Source organism: Aulonocara sp. 'chitande type north' Nkhata Bay, linkage group LG12, assembly GCF_057382095.1.
Source record: "Aulonocara sp. 'chitande type north' Nkhata Bay isolate Kocher_YH1m ecotype deep benthic linkage group LG12, A_spYH_male_GT1.1, whole genome shotgun sequence".
NCBI lineage: Eukaryota > Metazoa > Chordata > Actinopteri > Cichliformes > Cichlidae > Aulonocara > Aulonocara sp. 'chitande type north' Nkhata Bay.
In genome coordinates, this window is record NC_141355.1 from 13,633,013 (window position 1) to 13,654,867 (window position 21,855).

The 21,855-nt window shown below is 39.9% G+C and overlaps 1 protein-coding gene across 3 annotated transcripts in view; it reads left to right on the forward strand.

Annotated features, from left to right (window-relative positions):
- rimbp2b (RIMS binding protein 2b) overlaps positions 1-21,855 on the forward strand; it is a 118,156-nt gene that overhangs the window by 13,376 nt on the left and 82,925 nt on the right. For 2 of the 3 annotated variants that reach the window (XM_086313647.1, XM_086313646.1), the window contains one exon: positions 8,380-8,499. The exons of the other annotated variant lie outside the window; for it this stretch is intronic. In XM_086313647.1, the coding sequence (XP_086169773.1) occupies positions 8,380-8,499 (120 nt within the window). The remainder of the gene's footprint in view (positions 1-8,379; positions 8,500-21,855) is intronic. 3 annotated transcript variants of the gene reach the window in all.

Here is a 21,855-nt window from a genome sequence, read left to right on the forward strand (position 1 = left end):
TTTTTCCGCTGGGAGCTATTCACGGTCTGCTTTATGTGATGTATTTGCTTTATAGTTAAAACAGCAGGCGACAAAAAGCAGGATTTTGTAATGTCTGAAGTGGCTTTTGAAGAGATCGAGTCCAGTGTTTGTGTCCTTTATGTGGACACATTCTACTCTGTGTATTGTCCACCATGCTGGAGGTTAATTGCGCGCTCTTTGATAACATATTATTGGCAGGCAGCACCATGGATACGCCGTGCCAGTCACTTCAAGGTACACTAGCTGTTTCTCGACCACTTTTAAAGTTGAGAGTGATTAATGGGATGCTAATGTGCTCCAGAGTTAATGCTCTTGTTTATATGAGGATGTAATTGATTCTGATGTCCTGATCAAGTGAAATTTCACAGCGGATTACTTGAGGGGGGGAAAAAAAGGCTTGTCTCTGGAGTATGTTTTGCCACACAGTCATTTCCTTTTTGTCATTCCAGTTTGCTAACGTTATGAGAAGTTACTCTGCATTGTTTTATGTTATAGGTCTCTACGGGTTAGTAAGCTTGCTGTCCAATCCACTGCTTCTATGCTGGCCCATCAGTGAACGGGGGCATGGGATAATTGCATAAAGAAGCTGTAATAAGGTGGATTGAATTAGCTTTGCCCTGACTAAAATGAATTAAAGAGGTCATCATGACATGCAGACTCTTTAACAGACTCATTACACCTGCTCAACCAAATATATCATAATATGCTGTGTTAACTTAGAGACATTGGGAATCTAGGATTACAACCCAAATGCCTGTACGCTGGAATAATTGTCAGGATTCAATTAGTTTAATTGGCAATGTTTGAAGGCAACATTCATAAGAGAAAGATGAAAACAAAGTTCAGTGGCAATCGTGAGGGTAAAGGAATGTTGATTTTTCTTTCTGCTTTGCCAGACTTGATATTTACACACTGATGATAATGTTTCGTTTTTTAATGTTACTAAATGTAGTCAGGCGTCTATTTATGGCTACACAAATTATATGATCAGGTCGTCAGAACATTATCTGTCAGCTTTTTTAGGAAATCACTTAAACAAGTAGTCCCAGTTTCTTATTGTGTGAGGATTTTATGCCATCTATCAATTTTCCAAAACACTTATCCAACTCATACATCTGGCATACAGCAAAAGGCAGTTTACCAGTCTGGCTCAGTGCAAACACAGAGAGACACAGTCTTTTACGTTTACACCAAAGGCCAATTTAGAATCACCAATTAAACTAACAAGCATTGCATTGTGGGAGAAAGTCAGACTACCTAGCAGGCACAGGGAGATCATGGAAACTCCACAGAGAAAAGGCCTGGCCCAGGAATCTTCTAACCTGCTAACCAGATCTCTGTCATGTTGAGTCAAATGTTTCTCAACTTTCACAAAGTCAGTATTGAGTGGAGGAGATGCCGTGAGGCCACCGATGGCTGAAATCACAATACTTTATGTGTGTGGTGAGGATAATTACATTTTGAGCAATTCAGTAGCTGCATGATCTTATAATTATATTCCTATTTTCAAAATAAGAATAAAGACTATAAGATAAACATCCCCCTGTCTTTATCTCAGAAGCATTCCTGCATCTGTGTGTTCATATAGTAAGGGAAAGATATCCCCTACATGTCCTACTTTGGTGGTACATTGCTAAAAAATATAGTATGTGAGTAGGCTACAATCCAAATGGGTGAACATTATGGTGTCCAATTGTGATCCATTTCATGATTCTACAAGTTAATGTGAAAGTTTGATCAAGAAGGCAGGAAAATGCATTATTCAGTTTCCTGAGCTAGAAACTGCAGTTTGTGCTAAACTCTAAAAGATGTAAAGGGCAACTGATACTCTTTCCACCTTTAAACACCTGATTCTCCATTTGACTCCAAGTTTAGTCGAACAGATCACACCAATATTAAGACAAAGCAAACAGTCTATTCTTTGCGGTTCCATTTTCTTTTTCAAGGTTTTCTAATTAATAAAATGAGTCTACTTTACCAATAGAAAACTCCTCATGCCAGGATTCCAGAATGTCAGAGAACTGTAAGGTTTCCTAACCATTTAGTTTTGGTGCCTAAACCTAACCACATAAGAAAAAGTAAAAAGCAGTTGTTAAGGAAACATTTCATCACATAAAACCAAAACATAAGACTGGAACTATGGTTGCGGGCTAACTAGCTCTATCACCAGCTCTTCACCCTCCAGTTGAGGACTTTGCTCTGCAAAAGTGAACTGTAATCTCGTGTGTCTGATGATGTTATGGTTGGTGCCTACTGCACCAAAGCACACCCTGAGCACATCCCTGAATTGCCAGTGACATCTGACAAGTTGATGTGAAACCATTTTGTGCGACTATTTTTGTGTGGCGGTTGGCTTCTATATATACCGTATTTTTCGGACCATAAGGTGCACCGGATTATAAGGTGCATTAACCGAAACAAAACTGTCAGATAAGTTAACTTAACTAACTCTTCTTGCTTCCTCCACTTCTGTACCATTAAGACATTAATGTTGAATTCTCTGGCAGCTGCTCTATTCCCATGTTGTTGCAGTATATTAATGACTAACCTCGTATTGTGGATGGATTATCTCAGTTGTTCTCCTGACTGAAGTTTGGTACGTTTACAGCATCCTGCCATGCGATTGCATTTGCCCCTAACCATCGGGAACCCTCACGTTAACTTTTATTGAGTGGAAAAAAGTTAGCATTCATCCTCCAGCTTTACAGTAGCTGTATCCCAAAACGAAGGCCGCATCCTTCAGAGGACTGTGGTCTGTGTGGGCCAGGTCCTTCGAACACTGAGAAGGCCGGAAGTGCGAGGCTATGAAATGGGACAGTCTAGCCTTCAGATTTGCGTCACCGCTGTTTCAGTGGAGTTTAATAAACTCAGCCGTCTGCTCCTTGCTGTCTAAAATATATCAGGACACTGGCGTAAATTCTCGACCGTCTCACACACTGTTTGATGTTTTATTCAGCTCTGTGAAAATCCCGGAGGAACCCACCCAATGGATTCATAAAGTTTTTTTTTATTTTAATATTATTTATTATTTATTTGTTTATTTTTTTAAATTTAATCTAATCTAATAACTTTGATCTCAGCCAAACCGATTTACTCCAAAACAAATAACACACCGAAAAAAGCCAGTTATCTGAGTGACTTATACATCATGTTTAACCTGATTAGCGAAAGACAGCAGGGGTCTGAAAATGATGAAGCCAGGAGTTCGCTGCTCCCGCCGGCTCGAGTGACCATTGACCCCCCCGGCTAGCTATTGAGCGGGTGAGTAACAGACGTCTCCGAAAACATTGGAGCACTTTTCCAAATATGCGATGTCTTGATAAACCAAACAGATATTTAAAGTTTACACGGCTACTTTGTTAAAAGTTACGTTTGTGACCCAGAAAGATTAATAAAAGTAATATTAAAACTTAGTAGCGGCCGCCATTGTTGGAAACTGGAATTGGCAGGGCTGCGCTATGAATTCTGGGATATGATGGGCCTAAAAGGCCACACCCGACCCATCCTTCAAATTCGGGGAAAATGAAGGACGGATTTGTCAGCCGCATTTGAAGGACTCGATGAATTGGGACAGCCTTTGTCGCCTGGCTGTGACATAATCGGCCTTCAAATGCGGCCTCCGAAGGATGTAGCCTACGTTTTGGGACCCAGCTAGTGTTTATGTTATGCTAACATAGCTGTGTCGCTAGCAATCACGTAGCACATCATTATATACCAGCTAGTCCAATTTCAGTAACCCTACAAACATCACTGCTGTTTAGTTTTCTGTCTTCATTTATGTTGGAAGTGATAGCAGAGCTGTACATTTTAATTTTCTAAGAAATCTGTCACACAGAACATGATATGTTTAGGTGGAAACTTCCTGCTAACTTCTAATGCTGTTAAATTTAATAAATTCTGTTTTCATGGATGCCTGGAAATTAAACTTTACACCTGGTAAAGCAGGTAAAGATGAAAGAATTTAGACAGTTCTTACCTCTCAGTGATGCCGCAGTGTTCGTTTGACTTTGGGACCTGAAGCGGAGTTTGGACCTGGATTGCTCCGTGCGGCTTCTGACTACGGCAGCCGTAATGCTCCAACAAGCCATCAAGCAGTGCAGCCTACCAAAGTTTTAATAAAGCGTTTTTTGACAGATTTTTGAGCACCATGTACCACATAAAATCAGTTCGAGGTCAGTAAGCACAACCAGAATTCATACATAAGGTGCACTGGATTATAAAGCGCACTTAATTTTTAAATTTTTGAGAAACTTAAAGGATTTTAAGTGCGCCTTATACTCCAAAAAATATGTATATTTTCTCTCTATGACTACTGTAGTATATGGATGGCCTCTTTAAGGAACAAGCATTTGCGTGGACTTAACAAAGTGCCGGATGTAAACACAAATTGTAATTTTTTCACAAATGTCTATGAAGTGAAGACACACAAATGTGTGTGAATTAGATTAGAGAGAGGAGCTTCCGAGTGACTGAGCACTTATGGGCGGTGAGACGGATGGAGGGAGGGAGTGCATGGCTTTAAGAGTTGTACCCTGTGGCATGGGTGCGGGGCAGGACAGAGACAGAGACAGCCTGTGTCCAGATGTCTGTTTGTGTTATGGAGTTTCTAGCACTGCCTCCTTCCATGAGAGACAAACACTAATTGCCAGCCCGGGGCGGGTTGGAGATGTGCAGCTGGGGACATGTGGCTAAAAATAGCACTGCTTGTTCCCATGAGTGGCGGGCACACAGCACCATAGCATTAGTATTCAGCACTAAAACATGGCATGGACAAAAAAGGTCATCTTCTGGGCATGGCCACAAATGTCAGGGTTGGGTATACAGCAACACCAACACAGGGTGGTGAGCAGCAAAAAGCACCTTAGGCTTTACCCCCATATGGATCAACCTACTGAACCATTGTCCTCTGTTTGAACACTCGCAGGAAAATGTCACTTGGAAAGAGCCGAGCGAGTGTCATGACATTCCGTGTTTTTGTTTGTAGCCCAGCAGCATCCATGCTGGATCCAGTCTTTCCCTCCGTGGAGCAACAGCCTTCCGTGCTTGAGTTGAGTTACAGCTCTTCCTTTATGACACAACAGTAGCATCTGGTTCCACCTGACTGGAGCCATGAATAATTTAACAGGGGGCATTATTATTCCAGCCAGCTCCACTAGCCTGGCAATAACAAGAAGTTTAGGTAGTGCTATCAGTGTTGCTGGCTAAGTGGAGAACATGGAGAGAGGATGTTATTTTAGCCTGTTGCACTCAAAAAAAAAAAAAAAAAAAAAAAAAAAAAAAAAAAAAAAAAAAATATATATATATATATATATATATATATATATATATATATATATATATATATATATATATATATATATATATATATAAAAAAAACAAACAAACACCCAGCACGCCCCTGCGGGCGGTTTATCCTTCAAGCTCGGGTCCTCTACCAGAGGCCTGGGAGCTTGAGGGTCCTGCGCAGTATCTTAGCTGTTCCCAGGACTGCGCTCTTCTGGACAGAGATCTCCGATGTTATTCCCGGGATCTGCTGGAGCCACTCGCCTAGCTTGGGAGTCACCGCACCTAGTGCTCCGATTACCACGGGGACCACCATTACCTTCACCCTCCACATCCTCTCGAGCTCTTCTCTGAGCCCTTGGTATTTCTCCAGCTTCTCGTGTTCCTTCTTCCTGATATTGCTGTCATTCGGAACCGCTACATCGATCACTACGGCCGTCTTCTTCTGTTTGTCTACCACCACTATGTCCGGTTGGTTAGCCACCACCATTTTGTCCGTCTGTATCTGGAAGTCCCACAGGATCTTAGCTCGGTCATTCTCCACCACCCTTGGGGGCATCTCCCATTTTGACCTCGGGACTTCCAGGTTATACTCGGCACAGATGTTCCTGTACACTATGCCGGCCACTTGGTTATGGCGTTCCATGTATGCCTTGCCTGCTAGCATCTTGCACCCTGCTGCTATGTGCTGGATTGTCTCTGGGGCATCTTTACACAGCCTGCACCTGGGGTCTTGCCTGGTGTGATAGACCCCAGCCTCTATGGATCTTGTACTCAGAGCTTGTTCTTGTGCTGCCATGATTAGTGCCTCTGTGCTGTCTTTCAGTCCAGCTTTGTCCAGCCACTGGTAGGATTTCTGGATATCAGCCACCTCCTCTATCTGCCGGTGGTACATACCGTGCAGGGGCCTGTCCTTCCATGATGGTTCCTCGTCTCCCCCCTCTTTCTTGGGTTTCTGCTGCCTGAGGTATTCACTGAGCACTCGGTCAGTTGGGGCCATATATATATATATATATATATATATATATATATATATATATATATATATATATATATATATATATATATATATATATATATATATATATATATATATATCTGTTGAATGAATGTAATTTCATCATGCCACCACATGTCCATAGTTGAATGAACTAATACATGATTAGAAAATATTACAAATATCAGTCTTGTTGTTGACATTATTTTCTGTAATTGTCTGCTGTTAACAGGATCCAACATTATCGTTATCACTAGTTGTTCCTCCTTTAACACTTCTTTCAAGCCATTTCCTTATTTTTTTTGTGCTAAATGTTCTTCAGCTGCTGTGTAGATTGTCATGAACCGCAGAATTAATTAAGAGTCATTTTGTGTTGAGGATGCTTAGTACTGCCGTAGGTTTGTGCAGACGATACATGTTGGTAAAGCAAAACACCTGGTTGTTTCCATTGTTCTGTGGAGGGGTGAATTTAAGTGCTAGAAGGGGTGAATTGGATTTAAACATGAAATGTCACAGTTTGTGAGCACACAAAAACTGTGGAAAAATGTTACGTTTGTCAAAGTTGGATTTCACTAACTGCATTTGGAAAGCTCTGTTGAAACAACCAGGTGAAATCAATCTTTGACTCAGTGTCTCATTAAACCCGTACTGTATTGTACCAGATGCTAATTTTATTTTTCTTTGCTATACTTAGCCAATGATATCCCAGATGATTCTCCTTGATGAAACATAATATGATCAAGATTTGTAAAATGGATTTCATTTTTATTCAGCATGACCTGAAATGAGTGACTGAGACCATAAATGCAATAGCAAAGTGTTTACAGAGGTCCAGTAGACTTCTACAGGACCAGAAGTATTTTACAACACACGTAAGAGACTTCATTTTACAGACCTAGAAGCTGCAGCCATCTTTTATCAATATAGCTCATTTCCAGCTTCTGAAATGAGCTATATTGTGATGATGGAAAGACGCTGTCTCTCAAATGAATTAAACCTGCTAACAGTTGTCTTTGGGCACTGAGGACTGGCTAGCTTCTGCTAAATGAAGCTAGACTGTAACACTCCCTACCAAGTCTCAGTTATAGCACAGAGGCTAACAGTAGCCTGGCTAACAATAGAGGACAAACAGATTTCCACACAAAGTCAATCTGTGTGTGTGTGATCACTTTGAGACAGCAAAATGTACCTGGAGTATACTAGAAAACAAAACAACGCAGTATAGGATTGAGCTAGATTTGTTAACTATAAACTTATAAAAAGTAGTTCTGTAACTGGTAGCTCTGAAGCTGTGTTAGCTTAACAACCTTCCAACATTTGTTCCTGCTTGCATTGATTTGAACTTTTTCCGTGGTATGCAGCACGGGCAATAGTTAGCAATGAAAGAGTCACTGTTCTTCTCATTGGGTGCAGACATAGATCTAGTTTACACCAGCAAGAAGGAGTCATTTAATAACTATAAACATAATATATTTAAAGTAATCAAGCATTTTTATATCTAAATAATCAAACAAGTGCCTTAGTTGACTTTTTTGAGTGTGACATCTTATACTTATGTGGGTTTGTTAGTGCTTAAGAGATATTTTTCAATGATACACGACATTAGCATGTTGCTTGTTTGTTTGCAGATTTGAGAAACTATGTAAAATGAGCTGTTTTGAAATACTTTGATATATATTGAATATAATTTAATTAGTCTCTAACAACTGCATTTATAGTTAAATGCAGTTGTCGGAGTTTGCTAAAAGCAGCAGGTGGGCAGGTAGTTGAGCATGCTTTGCTGTCAGACTGAATCCGTGAAGATCAATAAAGAGAAACACACATTCTGCTTGCACTGCGTTAGTGTATCTGTTAGAGCTGTTAGAGCTGCTTTCCCACTCAGAACTCCTGCTGGCTGTTAGCAGCCAGTCACCTACACTTACAGATCGAGTGGTAGCAGATTTCATCACCAGTGGGACTCAGCAAAAGTAGTGAAAGGTTATTTGGAATACAGCAAATCCCAACAAAAAAGCTGCACATAAACCTCCCATTGCTATTGTGACAAATAACTCCCCCACCTTCCCTGTCCCCCACTGCAGAGAAATGAAGCTTTTCCCCTCCACCTTTTGGACGAGCTTTGTCTTCTAGAGGACTACAGCCAAGCTCGGCGACTTAACCCAGAGACCCTGAGCCACCAAAGGCTACAGCAGAAGTTACTGGTGAGTTCTCTGTGTGTGAGGGAGATAAAGTCTCGTTAATGCTGAACTTTTCATGGGCCATTAAAGCCGGCTGAAGACCGCTGTCAAGGCGTTTGCTTTCGGCGCTTTTTGGCTTTCATGTCCTTCTCCCTGCTTTCGACTGTCAAGTTGTGAACCATGCTTTTTTTCCCAGTTGTTGGTTTAATTTTAAATGAGCTGTGAAAACACATCTGCTGTTCATTTAGAGCCTTCATTGAGCCTGATTGGGGTCAAAGTGGCAGTTTCTTTACTGACCATGTGAACAAACTTAGGCCTTCACCTCTTTCCTGTCTAATAATTACACCAAACCTACAGGAAGATGTTGGTAGCACCCCAAAATGTAGGATGCTTTGAAAGATATCAGGAAAAACAGAATGCAAATATTTGAAAATATTTGAACTGAAATTAGTATAATTTGCCATCATCAGTGGCAGAGATGCCAGCAGGATCAGCAAACTAATCTGGAAGGCTGGAACTGTCATTGGTAAGAATTTGGAGGCGTTTGAGTCAGTGAGGGTCAGAGGTCACTGAACAAACTGGTCTCCATCATGGACAGCCCATCACCCCCGCTCCACTACACACTTCTGAGGGAGCAGAGCTCCTTCTCCCTCAGACTGATTCACCTCGTTGCCATAAAGAAAATGTTAGCAACTCATTCCTGCCATTATCTATTAACTTGTAAAACAACTCTTCATTCTGTCACAGGTGAACACACCTGTCACAAGCATATTTGTGTATTACGCCTTCATACTGCTGGTTTTCTTAGATTTATAGTGTACATTTTATTTATTAATGCAATTTGCACTTCTCTCTTATATAATGTCAGTCTTACATTTTACTGTCTTTATCACTTTTGTAAATATATAAATTCCAGCACTACCTCATAGTATAAGGCCTTTTCCAGGCACTTGTGACACTTTTATTTTAATTGCTTGGTTTATATATTTATTGTAGATTACCTATCTGTTTCAGATGCTCAAGCTGAGAAATGTTGATTTATTGATTGGGTCAGGGATATTAAAACAATTTAAAGGTTGTGTCATGAAAAACACCTGGTGGAACATCTCACAACTAATGAGGTTAATTAGTACCAGCATTACATATAAAAAGAGCATCCCAGAGAGCCTGAATGTTTCAGATATAAAGATAAGTGGGGCTCGTCATTCAAAGACAAAAGCCAAGCTCTTATGGCTCTACAGTAAAAACAGACACAAGTCTATGGTAGAAATCTCAGGATGGGTTTAAGAACTCCTGAAAAAAACACTGTCAGTCAACAGAGTTTGTCACTGCATCAGAAAACTGAAGTGAAATCTCTACGATCCAGAGGTCCCACAGGTCCCGAAAATTTGAAACAGTCTTTGGAAGCCATGCGTGCCACATCTTCTGGGTTTAAGACAAGTAGGACCGTTCGGCTTGTCATCAGAGCTGTGTTCAAAAGCCAGCATCCAAGATGTTATTATATGGGCCATTGGTCAACATGGCCCACTCAATAATATTTCTGAAGGCCATATTAATGGTGAACAGTATATACATGTTTTGAAACAGCAAGCAACATAGATGCCATCTGGACGAGATCTTTTTCAGGGAAACCCTTACATATTACAAAAAGACAATCCCAAAACACTTTCTGGATCTATTCCATCCCTGTCACCCATTTCTTACACTATGAAAGGTATTTCTGAAAAAGGTCCTGAACTGGTGAGCACTTTAATGGCAGTTTGTCCCATCACCTCCCAAATGCTTATGAGTGTTAAAAGAAGAGATGATGCAGCACAGTTGAAAAACAACTTTTATTATATTAGACTATTTTTATGAAATTAAAAAAGGATTATTAAAAAAACATTTAGTTTTAGCATTTGATCTGTCGTGTTTGTACAGCTGTATTAAATATCGTCTTTAAATGATTTGCTAATCATTTGATCCTGTTTTTAGTGACATTTGAGAGAGCCTTGTGATTATTATTATTTTTTGTTTTTTTTTAGCTAATGCTGCCAAATTACTGATGAAATTATGCCGTGGTGAAGTATTTGTCTACGATTCCCAAGTCAGCATTTACTCAAACCTGCATGCAATGATCACCTAATGGGTCTTCATTCAAATCAGCCTTAAGGTCGAGGTCACATTTACAGGCAATAACTGGTGAATTGTGAGCTACTGTGACATTGAGGTTGTATGTTAGTGCTACTATGAGTTGGTGGAAATCGGTTAAGGTAATTTTTTGGACTTAAAGTAATGTTTTATATGCATACACACATACTTTTATTTAACAGTATAATCTAAGTGCAGTGAACCTGACTGTACTTTCTCGGGGCGTTAGGACACCTCATAATCGTGTTGCTGAAAATCCAGTGGACGGTAAACTGGAGGTTACCAGTGCAGAGCTGTCTTCCTCCGGCTTCCTCCAGGCTGCGATCTCACAGCGGAGGCTGCTTGTAATTCCCCCGGCTTCCCCTGACGTCTGTGGTTCAATATGAATGAGCTCCATCGATTAGATCTCAGTGTGGTGCCTGTGCAAAGGGAATGCGCGTGTGCGTGCGTATATGTACGTGTCTATGTGTGTGCATGGGACTGCTGGCTTTCTCTTCTGTGTCTCCTCAGCACTTACCAGACTGTTGTTTTCACAGAGGGTGATGTTATGGGTGACATCTTTTGGTTGAACCATAAACTGAAGCTTTGTTATTAACAGCTTTTCTGTTGCGCGTTGATGAACAATCTAACTGATGTCCTGATTTTCCTAGCGATAAGAATAACACTGGCACTAACGGTAACATAAGGAACTAGAGAAGGTGTTGTCTCTATTAAATTTCTCCTGCCATATTTTGTTGGTTTTGTGAGGAGACAATCTCCAAAAATACAGAAACACCTTCTCGCCTCACATACTGAGAGTGCGGCATTCTGGTGTTAAAGTCCATACTTCTAGTCGATAGGGGTGCAAGGTTAGCACTGCTGACTGTGATTTTATCCAAAATGAGCATAGTGTGAACTTTATTTTTTTAACCTATCTGCCTGCTTGTGACAGGACTGCTTGTTAATTAACAACATTTCTTAAGTGCTGATCTGCCATTTCAGTCACACGCAGCATTATTTGTAAAGCAACCAAACATGATTTCTTTTTAAAGAAAAGTGATTATAAATGAATTATTAATTTTTGCCTGGAGGTATTCCTGCAAATCAGTGTGATGGACAGTTATTAGTGCATCTTCCCGTGCCTGCGTTTAACTCGTAGCAGACAAAATGCTTAATGTGGAGTGCTGAGTTTATGGGATTACTTGGCAGGTGGCCTTCTTTTAGTACTAATTACAACCTTGACAACATCCTTGAGTGAGGTACGGTCACACAAAATCTTTTCCACGGTGGTTGCTGGGAAACAAATGCTTTTAAAGTTAACACACATCCTATCTTGTCATTAGATGGTGTTTTCCACTGCTCAGTCAACAGAGAAATGGACTGGGAGTGACAGGCGTATTGTAAAAGGGTGGGTGGTTTTGAAGCAGTGTTGCTGGTTTCCTCAAGCGGAAAAAGAGCTGATTATGAATCTTGAAAGATTGAAGTAGCGTCAGTAATTACTAATACTGCACGGCTCTACGTAAGACCGAGTGATGCAATGAAAAACTGACACGACGCGAGGCACTTCTGCAGTGAGCTTCATTAACCCGCTGCTCTGTTATCATCTCTGACGGAGATGTAATCAACAAGACTGCAAAGGTGTCTTCCTGGTTGAGCGGCTGTCTTCAGCCGTTACACGTTTCTATCTGTGGGTTATGCTTTTGCTTTTGGGCAAACCTCATTAAATTTGATCAAACTTTGTTCCGTGTTGTCTTTGTAGGCTTGCAGATTTGTCCTGAAGGAGAAATCTTTGGGTTGTGATTGTCATTCTGCAAAAGTTGGCATGAAAAAAAATATTTTCTTTGCCAGAGCAACTCATACTGTACGACTGCAAATGTTTTTTGAGATCAGAGTAAACGGCTCATGAAAGAAGCAATTCTCTGCTTTGTGACTTTCCTACTTGTGAGTTGTGAACCTACTTTGTAAAAATGCAAATCTTTAAAATATCATGCAGTTGTAGTCTGCTCTAATATCATTTGAATGTAACCATTGTGTTCATACTAACACAATGGTTAGAGTAGCCCCTGCAGCCAAAAATGTCACCTATCTAATAAGTGTGTGTAAAGCAAAGTGTAGAATACAAAGAGAGGAGTTATTGTGTGAGTGAAATGGGTTGCTAATGTTCATTAATGCACAGCAGTATTAAACTACATTGGCCATTATAAGCTACTCATAATTCCAGAACATACCTGCAAATTGCTCATGTATTGCTCAAACCTTCTGGATTGACCTTAGAGGAGGGAAGTCTTTCTTCTATAGAAGCGTGTGCTCACCTATGCTTTTCTCATTTGCAAAGCTTTAAGGTAATGAAATTGTTTTCAAAGGTGTCATAAAACAAAAAAAAAAAAAGATAAAGTGTTCATCAAGGATCGGTCCAAGCAAGCATTTTTAGCACCGAGCATGTGATAGATGTGGGTTACATGAACAGATTTGCTCTTTGAAATGGAGAAAATTTACTGGTTTGCTGCCCGATGAAGTAATTTGATGTGTAATCCTTTTGGCAGGGACAGGCAACACAATTCCTTCAGCACAACAACCAAAAAAACGAGCTATTTATGTCTCCATATCAGTTGTTTTTAATCTATGGTCTTGAATATATCACGTGCATATTTAATACCTATAGTGTTTCTGTCTTCAGTGCTGAGACACGGATCATGGACCCAAAAACTTTTTCTCTTATTTTTGGAAAGAAAACGTAACAAAAACCTTTTCAGTAGATTTTCATATTTTACTGGTGATTTTGTGCATGCAGTTTTTATGTCACCGTGTCCATACAGGCTGATGTTGATGCTCTCACCTGGTTCTTTCTGACTGCCCAAAAAACTGCCCAAAGATGTTGCCGAGATAGCTTTGAAGTGGAAGGTCTTAATTCTAGAAGGGCTTTACTTACAGTCGTATGTTTAACATTAGAACGGATCAAGTTGCCATGGCAACTGTGCCCCGCTGGTCTGCGTGGCCCCCCCTTAATCCCGCTTGCAGCTATATTGATAAGTGATCTGCCTCTGGGAGTGTCTCATTGTCACATCTGAGATGAAAAGGGGCAAGGCGTATTGGCATGTGAACATTTTCCTCTTGGTTAACTGCCTTTATTCATGACTGTCAGAAGGCCTACAGTCAGGCTTTCAGGTTTATTTCAGCTATGCTTGGTTTAATGGTCAAGTTACTCATCGGGGCCAAGGGATATTAGACTGCTGATCAGATAGATGGGATAAATTGCAGTGACTTTGCAGTGTAGATGTACTAGAGCATCACTTCTAAACAAACCTAACTAAAAATATTCTGTCGCGTCAACTTAACGTCTTATGCACTCCACCATCGATGTGAGATTCATCATTTATTCATGCACATTGATATTCAGAACATTTCACAGAAAGTGCTGAGAATCTGTCCCTCTCTTGCCACGATATGACAGCGCTAACCACTGAGCAACTGTTCTTCCCCAGATTGACACTTTAAAGACTTCATCGTGAGGAGACGATGCTACTCGGGCCCTGTTTTTTTTTGTTTGTTTTTTTACTGCATGACCCTGATTTTTCCCCTTATGATTAGTGTTTATTAGCTCACAACACCCACAAAAAATATCAAAGTGCTTGGGGACAGGATGTTATATGAGACAAACAGGTGTGGGTACACAGCAAATCCAGCATGTCCAAATTAACACTGTCGGATTTGATTTCAACACTATTAAAGTGTCTATATGGGTCCACACCAGAGAGTGTTAATTTAACTCTTTTTGGAGAGTTGGTACGTTAACTCTGATTTAGTGTTAAACACCAAATCTGTCTGGAGTTGATAATTTAACACTTGGTGTTAAGAGTTTATATATTAACTCTCAAAGAGTATTTTAGTTTAACTACGTAAGAGTTATCTTCTAATTCATTCTAAAAAGCGGGAATTTTACTGTTCTGAACTTCTAGAAATTTCTTTTGGAAATAAACATTTACTAAAAAGATGCAATGGTTTTTGAAAAACATTTATTCTGAACTGTGCACCACAATTTCAAAACATTTTCTGAAAGATGTAACAGTATACATGTTCTCACTTTCATTAGAATTGTGTTTATCAAAAGGTCTGACATAGGTGAGCTGGTAAATGCAAATAACAGCATTCTCATCACTTATTTCTTCAATACAATATGCATGTCCTTCATTCATCCCTTTGTGGAACTTCAACGCACTTCTGCTCTCCCCCATATTCCATCTTCACAAGCATATCCTGTGCGGAGATTGAATAAAAATTAGTTGACACTAATTAATGGCACAAATAATCCAGTAAACAATTGCAGCACAGTAAAAAAAAAAAAAGAAGGAATCCTCTTTGAGCCAGGTAATACTGAACTAAATGTAAAACCTCAACCTTTTTCATTTTTACCTAAACCGTGTGCACAAAACTCTGGAGGGATCTAAATGCTAACGTAGAACCCAGTCAGGACGCCTGCTACTGCTGTTTGCTCGTTTGTTTTTTTTATGGGCGATCGTTTTCAGGCTTCAAGTAGCACCATTATACCAACATTTCACATTCTAGACATTGTTTTAGGTGTATTTGACCAAAAGTTTGACTGAAAATTCACATGCAAGCTTTTTTTCCAAGGCTGTGGTATTTGCCGGCAAACAATACCTTTCAGCTAGCTAAAACAGAATATTATGCTATCACCGAGCAACATGGCTAATGCCTTTCACACAGCTTTGTCTCAACTCCAAAGAGCCACAGAAGTAAAAGCTAATAATAATAATAATTGAAACAATCTTTGAAAAAATGACTTACCAAGCATGGCAAACAACTCAAATATGTAGAGCAAAATGTTCTGAAACGGCTTCACTTCAGCTTCGATTGGAGCCGTGCTGGGGGCGGAGTCTGTGAATTTACTCTGTTGGTGTCATAGCCCCTGTAGGAGTTCAGAGTTAAGAGGTCAAGAGTTAATGTTTCCATTGTAACACCTCCAGATTTGACCTAGAAACACTCATTTTTAACACTCGATTTTAACTACTATCATTTTACACCTCAGAGTTACATTAAAAGAATGTGACTCTGCTTAGAGTAAAATTAACTCTACTTTTGCAAGGAGACCACTAACACCAAAAAATTTAACACTTTTCAATTTGCTGTGTATGTAGTTATGTGATTTTTTTTAAATTTTTTTAAATTTTTATTTTTAATCATTTGTGCATGTATTGATGTTGGAGGCCCTTGTGCTGGGGGCCAACCTCATGTTTACATCACTTGTAATGAAATTAGAGCTGCGTGGCGCCCACACTACAGGCGTCCACTGATCCTCTAATTCAATTACTCCCCTTATTAACGCTCAGATGCTGCTGGCTGACCCTGGACCGCACGCTGTTTTTGCTACACACCATTTACTCTGCAGCTCTTTTTGCTTCTCCAGTGGAATAACTGGTTAGGGTCATCCTGACACCAGTATATTTGTTTATGGTTGGAGCAGCAGAGTTTACATGTGGAGCACTGACCAATCCTGAATATTACATTGGTTCCAGTAAACATCTGGATACTGTGATTGTTTTTCAAAGATAATGTTAAAAGACAAAAAACTATCAAATGCTGAGATATTCAGATAAATACTGTTCTTGACTGGTGTTTTTCCCCCGTCATCATCCACAGATCATAACAACAGACTGTATGAAAAAGGAAAAAAATGAGCCAACACATGTACAATCTCCTCTTTCAAAATAGATTATCTGATGTCCTATGTGCTATTATGGATTAACAAATTAGCATTCGGCATGAGTCTCCTCCTGCATTACATACAAAACTAAACTGCAATTTTTAAAGGACCATTACACAGGTTTTATTTAGACCTATTTTACAACTTTTTTTAACGATAACTTTCATATATGCATGCATATGCATCCATCCTGATGCATTATGTTTCATTTTTTGATTAAGACACGTAGTATGTTTGCCGTTTATGCCTTAAATGAACCATTAAGTAATCAATTGTATAACCTAACAGAAACTAGACTAAAATGTTCAAATTCAAAGTACTGGTAAAACTGATGTTGAATGATTTTGTTGATATATATTAAAGTCATGCTAGGGAAAACAGGGGTTGGAGACCACGGCCAAAATTATCGTGGGCAGTGAACTTGTGATATTATTGTCTTTGAAATGGTTGTTTTGCAGACGGGGGCCGAGTCTGTGATGACCAGGAGTCTGTTGCTACACTCATAAAGGCTTTGGTGTGTCAAAACAGCAATAAAACGGCAATAAGTCTGAGTAATTCTGATATCACTTTGCAATTGATTTGGGTCAAGTTGATAATTTTAGCAGTCTATTTGTAACAATACAACAATTAACTGTGATAAGCCGTTGAACCTATGGGCAACCATTTACTTGCAATCGGTCGCCAAAAGAGAAAAAAAGACATTTGCTTCAGACTGTAATTGAAATTTGCTGTCATTCCAAAGAGGAATGACAGTCTCTGTTATATCCTGATTAAAACGCAAACCTTTGAATGTAAACTGTTAGACAGTGTTGCTGTTGGAACTGGGCCCATTGCCTCTGTGCTGTAACAGGTCTGCAAGGATCTGGCATGATGTATGGTGGAATTTAGCACACAGGGTGTCTGTTGCCAGCATGCATGGAGACAAGGGTACACATACACAGACATACATATGCTGCACTTCATGTAGTCAGTGGTTTGGTTTTTGCCCGACCAGATAATACTACACTTCTGACGCACAGACAACGTTAATCACAGCCTCATCAGCAGTAAGCAGAGAGAAGTGATGATTCGCAGCCTGCTGACAACAGCCACCTACTTCTACAGCCTGGCCTCTTATGATAGCCGTGGGCATTAGCATCACACTACTCTCTTTCTTTATTCAGTGAAGGTGTGGTACCATGAAGAAGAAAAACACACCATTTGCTGCGAAACATATGAGATAACACCATGTGACCACATTTAAAAACAACAGAGATGACAGAAACAATGCTTAATGTGAGAGATTAAATGCTGGTGGAAGTGTCTGAAGCTAAGCCGTTTAATGGGTTTATGACAGGTCAGAATCCCCTGTCTTCTGACCCGCTGAGTGCATGCATGTTACTCTACAATGAGGTTAAATCATCGCACGCCCGTGTTCAGGATTTTAAAGTTAAACCTCTGCCAAGTTTCTCAATCTCTCGCCACTGCATTGAGCTTATTAAATTTTCAATCTGCTACGGGCTCTCTTTCCTCACCTCGCAGGATGAATGTGCCCTTTTAATAATGTAACCGGTTTTAACAAGATCGTAAAATGTTCATCTAATTTTCATAAGCTCTGTTAGCAAAGTGACATATTCATATGATGGCAGGAATCTCTTTGGCAGTTCCTCAGTTTTAGCCATGAGAACGCTGTGAAAATCTATTTTATTTATTTATTTTTTTTACTGCAGCTCCTTGTTGGCTTGGATTGTTGTGCTGAAGTTTATGGCAGCCTTCAGGGGAAGCTGAGGTTGTTTCTGTGTTGCCCGCATGGCTCTGAAGTAGTGGCTAGTCATGATATAGGAGATTTAGATTGGCCTTTTGGTAAGTGATAGGGCTCCACTGAATACTCCTATTCTCTTGTTCCTCATCTATAATGTACACGAGTTACACAGAGCTAAAACATGAAAACGCAGCCTTTTCAGATGAAGCGCCTTCAACGTCATGGTTTACATAAATCTTTTTGGGGCTGATGAGCGCCGTCTCTTTTTCCAGTCTTTAAAACTGTGTGTGCTTCAGTGACATTAGTTGTACTAGTAAAAGGGTCAGGGTGGCGTGAATGCAAACACTGCTAGCTGCTTTCTCTGAGTGTGTGTGTGTGTGTTTGTCCTCTCAGGCATTGGTGGATAATGTGACCTTCATAGGGAGATTAAAATATGTAGCAGGCGTGCATTGATTTTTGGACTCACCGCTGGTATATATGGACTCAGCCACTGCATAAATATTGATACTCCTAAAGAAAGATCAGGCATTTTGTGTGTTTGTGCAGTCGAGTGCCAGCTGGGTTTAAAAAAATAATAATAAAATGATAGTACTTTAAATAAAAGAATACTTTGTAGAGCGTGTGTTTTGATAACCTAAATCTGCTCGTGACCCAGCAGCAGCTTAATAAGGTCATTCCTATTATATGGTGGCTAATTACAATGCCTGTTATCCCCAAGCTGCACTGTCAAGTGAAAGAACAGTTTAAAGGGACACTTCATAAACCCAAAATAGTGTTTACCCCTTCATTCATATTTATTTTGGTTGGGGTTTTTTTTCAGTTGATTAGTCTATCGATGTTTTTTTGTTTTTTTTTTTACTTTCCAACCACAGTTGGACGTGAATGGCACCGATGACGTGGTCGAGCTGTTGTTGGCCTGCTGAGGAGGAAATCTGACTCCTGACTTTGGTAACACCCTGGTTTATTCTCCAGCGCAGAGACTGCACATAAAGGATGCATGTAATCTCTGAAAAGTGAAACTCAGTCTGGTAATACTTTAAACCTGTGTTGTTGGTTTTTTAGCATATGTAACAGTCAGTGAGAAAAGGAGCCTGCCACTTTTTTGACTTGTAAATTCAATAAAACATTTTACCACCTATTTCAGTAATACAGAATCATCTTCATTTGTTTGAATATGGGCCTGTTTGGAGTAAACTACATGATGAAAGTGGAATAGCTACCCTGTGTTAGCAAGTTCATTCTCTGAGTGTCTGAGTTTGTCTGTCAAATTCATCCCAGTATTTAGTCTTAAAATACCAACATGGCAACGGCCAAGAGCCAAATCAATGCCTCAAAACAGGATTTCAGAAGTATAATTTTTTAACCTGCAAGCTTATATTAAATAAAATGAAGAATAAGAAATTATTTTAACCGATATTTGGGAAAATAATTTCTTACAGCAGTTAATAAGAGCAATACTACTACTACTGCTGCTGCTGCTATTACTTCCTTCCATCCACCCATCCATAATGCATACTGTATTCTCTCCAAAGTGTTTTCATCTGTCTATTCTAATTATGTTTATTCCCTGCCTGTATTACAAAAGTTTGCAGTGGAGAATGCTTTTTGCCAGATTCAAACCATTGTAGCTTTATGGTACTTGCTGTATCTGTACTGTGTCAATACTATTTAGCCAAAACTGTTCTCTTGTCTGCCTTCAAACGTATTCACACATAAGTTTATTGGAATTTTTGAGCATTCTTCCAGAGGTGCATTTGTGAGCTCAGATGCTGATGTTGGATGAGAAAGTCTGTCAGGCTGAGGTCAGGACTCTGTGCAGGCCAATCAAGTTATCCCACACCAAACCCTCTCGTCCACGTACCTTGCTTTGTGCACAGTGTTGGGAAGGTTACTTTTAAAATGTATTCCATTACAGAATACAGATTACATGCCCTAAAATGTATTCTGTAACGTATTCCATTACGTTACTCAATGAGAGTAACGTATTCTGAATACTTTGGATTACTTAACATATTATCATGCATTTTACAACTACGTGAATGTACTATTGCTGTGTGATTTATTACTGTTACTGAAGGTCCGCAGCTCCGAACCGTAGTAAAGGGACCTCTGAATAATATGGGTTCGTGTGGGGCTCCTAGACGAAAAATAGATTTACTTTGTTGTGTGGGTCAACTCTGCTTGTGAGAGACAGATAGAGGCGTTGAAAGGCTGCTCCAACGGAACTTATTGTTTCGGAAAACAGGAACAAAGCGTACAGAGTTTTAATAGCGTACTTACAACTGGGCTCGTCAGGCACTCTTCTTGGCTGCAGTGGTTATTATTATATTTACATGCTTCCAGTTCCCGCTTTCTCCCACCTCACACTCACAGACACATAACGAGTATGGCAGTCCATTCTCCCTGCAGCACGGACTACACTGCCCATGATGCTACATTCTGCATTCTGCTTATTAGCTTAGCACAACAACAATAACAAAAAGGCGCTCTCTCACCCAGGAAACACGCAGAGCGAGAGCGTCACCCTGTAACCATGGCAACCGCAACGCTGCCGCCTGGAACCTACTGTCAAACAAAACCGAAACAGTCCTGACCCGCCACAATATGAAACAGGACAGTACCGCCGTGTAATCCATTTATTTCAACAAAGTAACTGTATTGTAAATACCACCTTTTTAAACGGTAACTGTAACGGAATAGTTACTCATATTTTGTATTTTAAATACGTAACGGCGGTACATGTATTCCGTTACTCCCCAACACTGTTTGTGCACTGGTGTACGGTCAAGTTGCCATTGTTCCCAATCATTTTGTTACAATACCACTAACAGTTGACTGAGGAATATTTCACAACTTGAGTGAGTGTTGTCCCATCATGGTACAATGCTGAAATTCTCTGAGCTTCTGAGAGCGACCCATTCTTTCACAGCTGAGTTTCTTCAGTTTTTAGCACAACATACACTTGTTCTATATGGTATCATTTATTGATTTATTTAAGAAAACTTCCTTGGCTTCCATCCTTCCTTGTAGCTTCCTTTTGTGTGCTTGCACAAATCCATGCACCCTCCTTCTCTCTAATTGTGTGGGAAAAGATGTGTCAGCTAGAATAATCAAGGGATAACATTTTCTATCGAAAAGATCTAGGGTCAGCTTTACTGAGACTTCATAATGTCCTACAAAAACACTATTATGAACATTACAGAAGACAGTCAGTCAAGGAAAAGTGTGAAGGAGAAATTTTGAGGATCTAGTTATAGTAGTTTCAAAACCCAGTTGTTAAAAATATACAGTGGCTTGCAAAAGTATTCGGCCCCCTTGAACTTTTCCACATTTTGTCACATTACAGCCACAAACACGAATCAATTTTATTGGAATTCCACGTGAAAGACCAATACAAAGTGGTGTACACGTGAGAAGTGGAACATTTTTTACAAATAAATAACTGCAAAGTGGGGTGTGTGTAATTATTCAGCCCCCTGAGTCAATACTTTGTAGAACCACCTTTTGCTGCAATTACAGCTTTTGCTGCCAGTCTTTTAGGGTATGTCTCTACCAGCTTTGCACATCTAGAGACTGAATTCCTTGCCCATTCTTCTTTGCAAAGCAGCTCCAGCTCAGTCAGATTAGATGGACACCGTTTGTGTACAACAGTTTCAGATCTTGCCACAGATTCTCGATTGGATTTAGATCTGAACTTTGACTGGGCGATTCTAACACATGGATATGTTTTGTTTTAAACCATTCAATTGTTGCCCTGGCTTTATGTTTAGGGTCGTTGTCCTGCTGGAAGGTGAACCTCCACCCCAGTCTC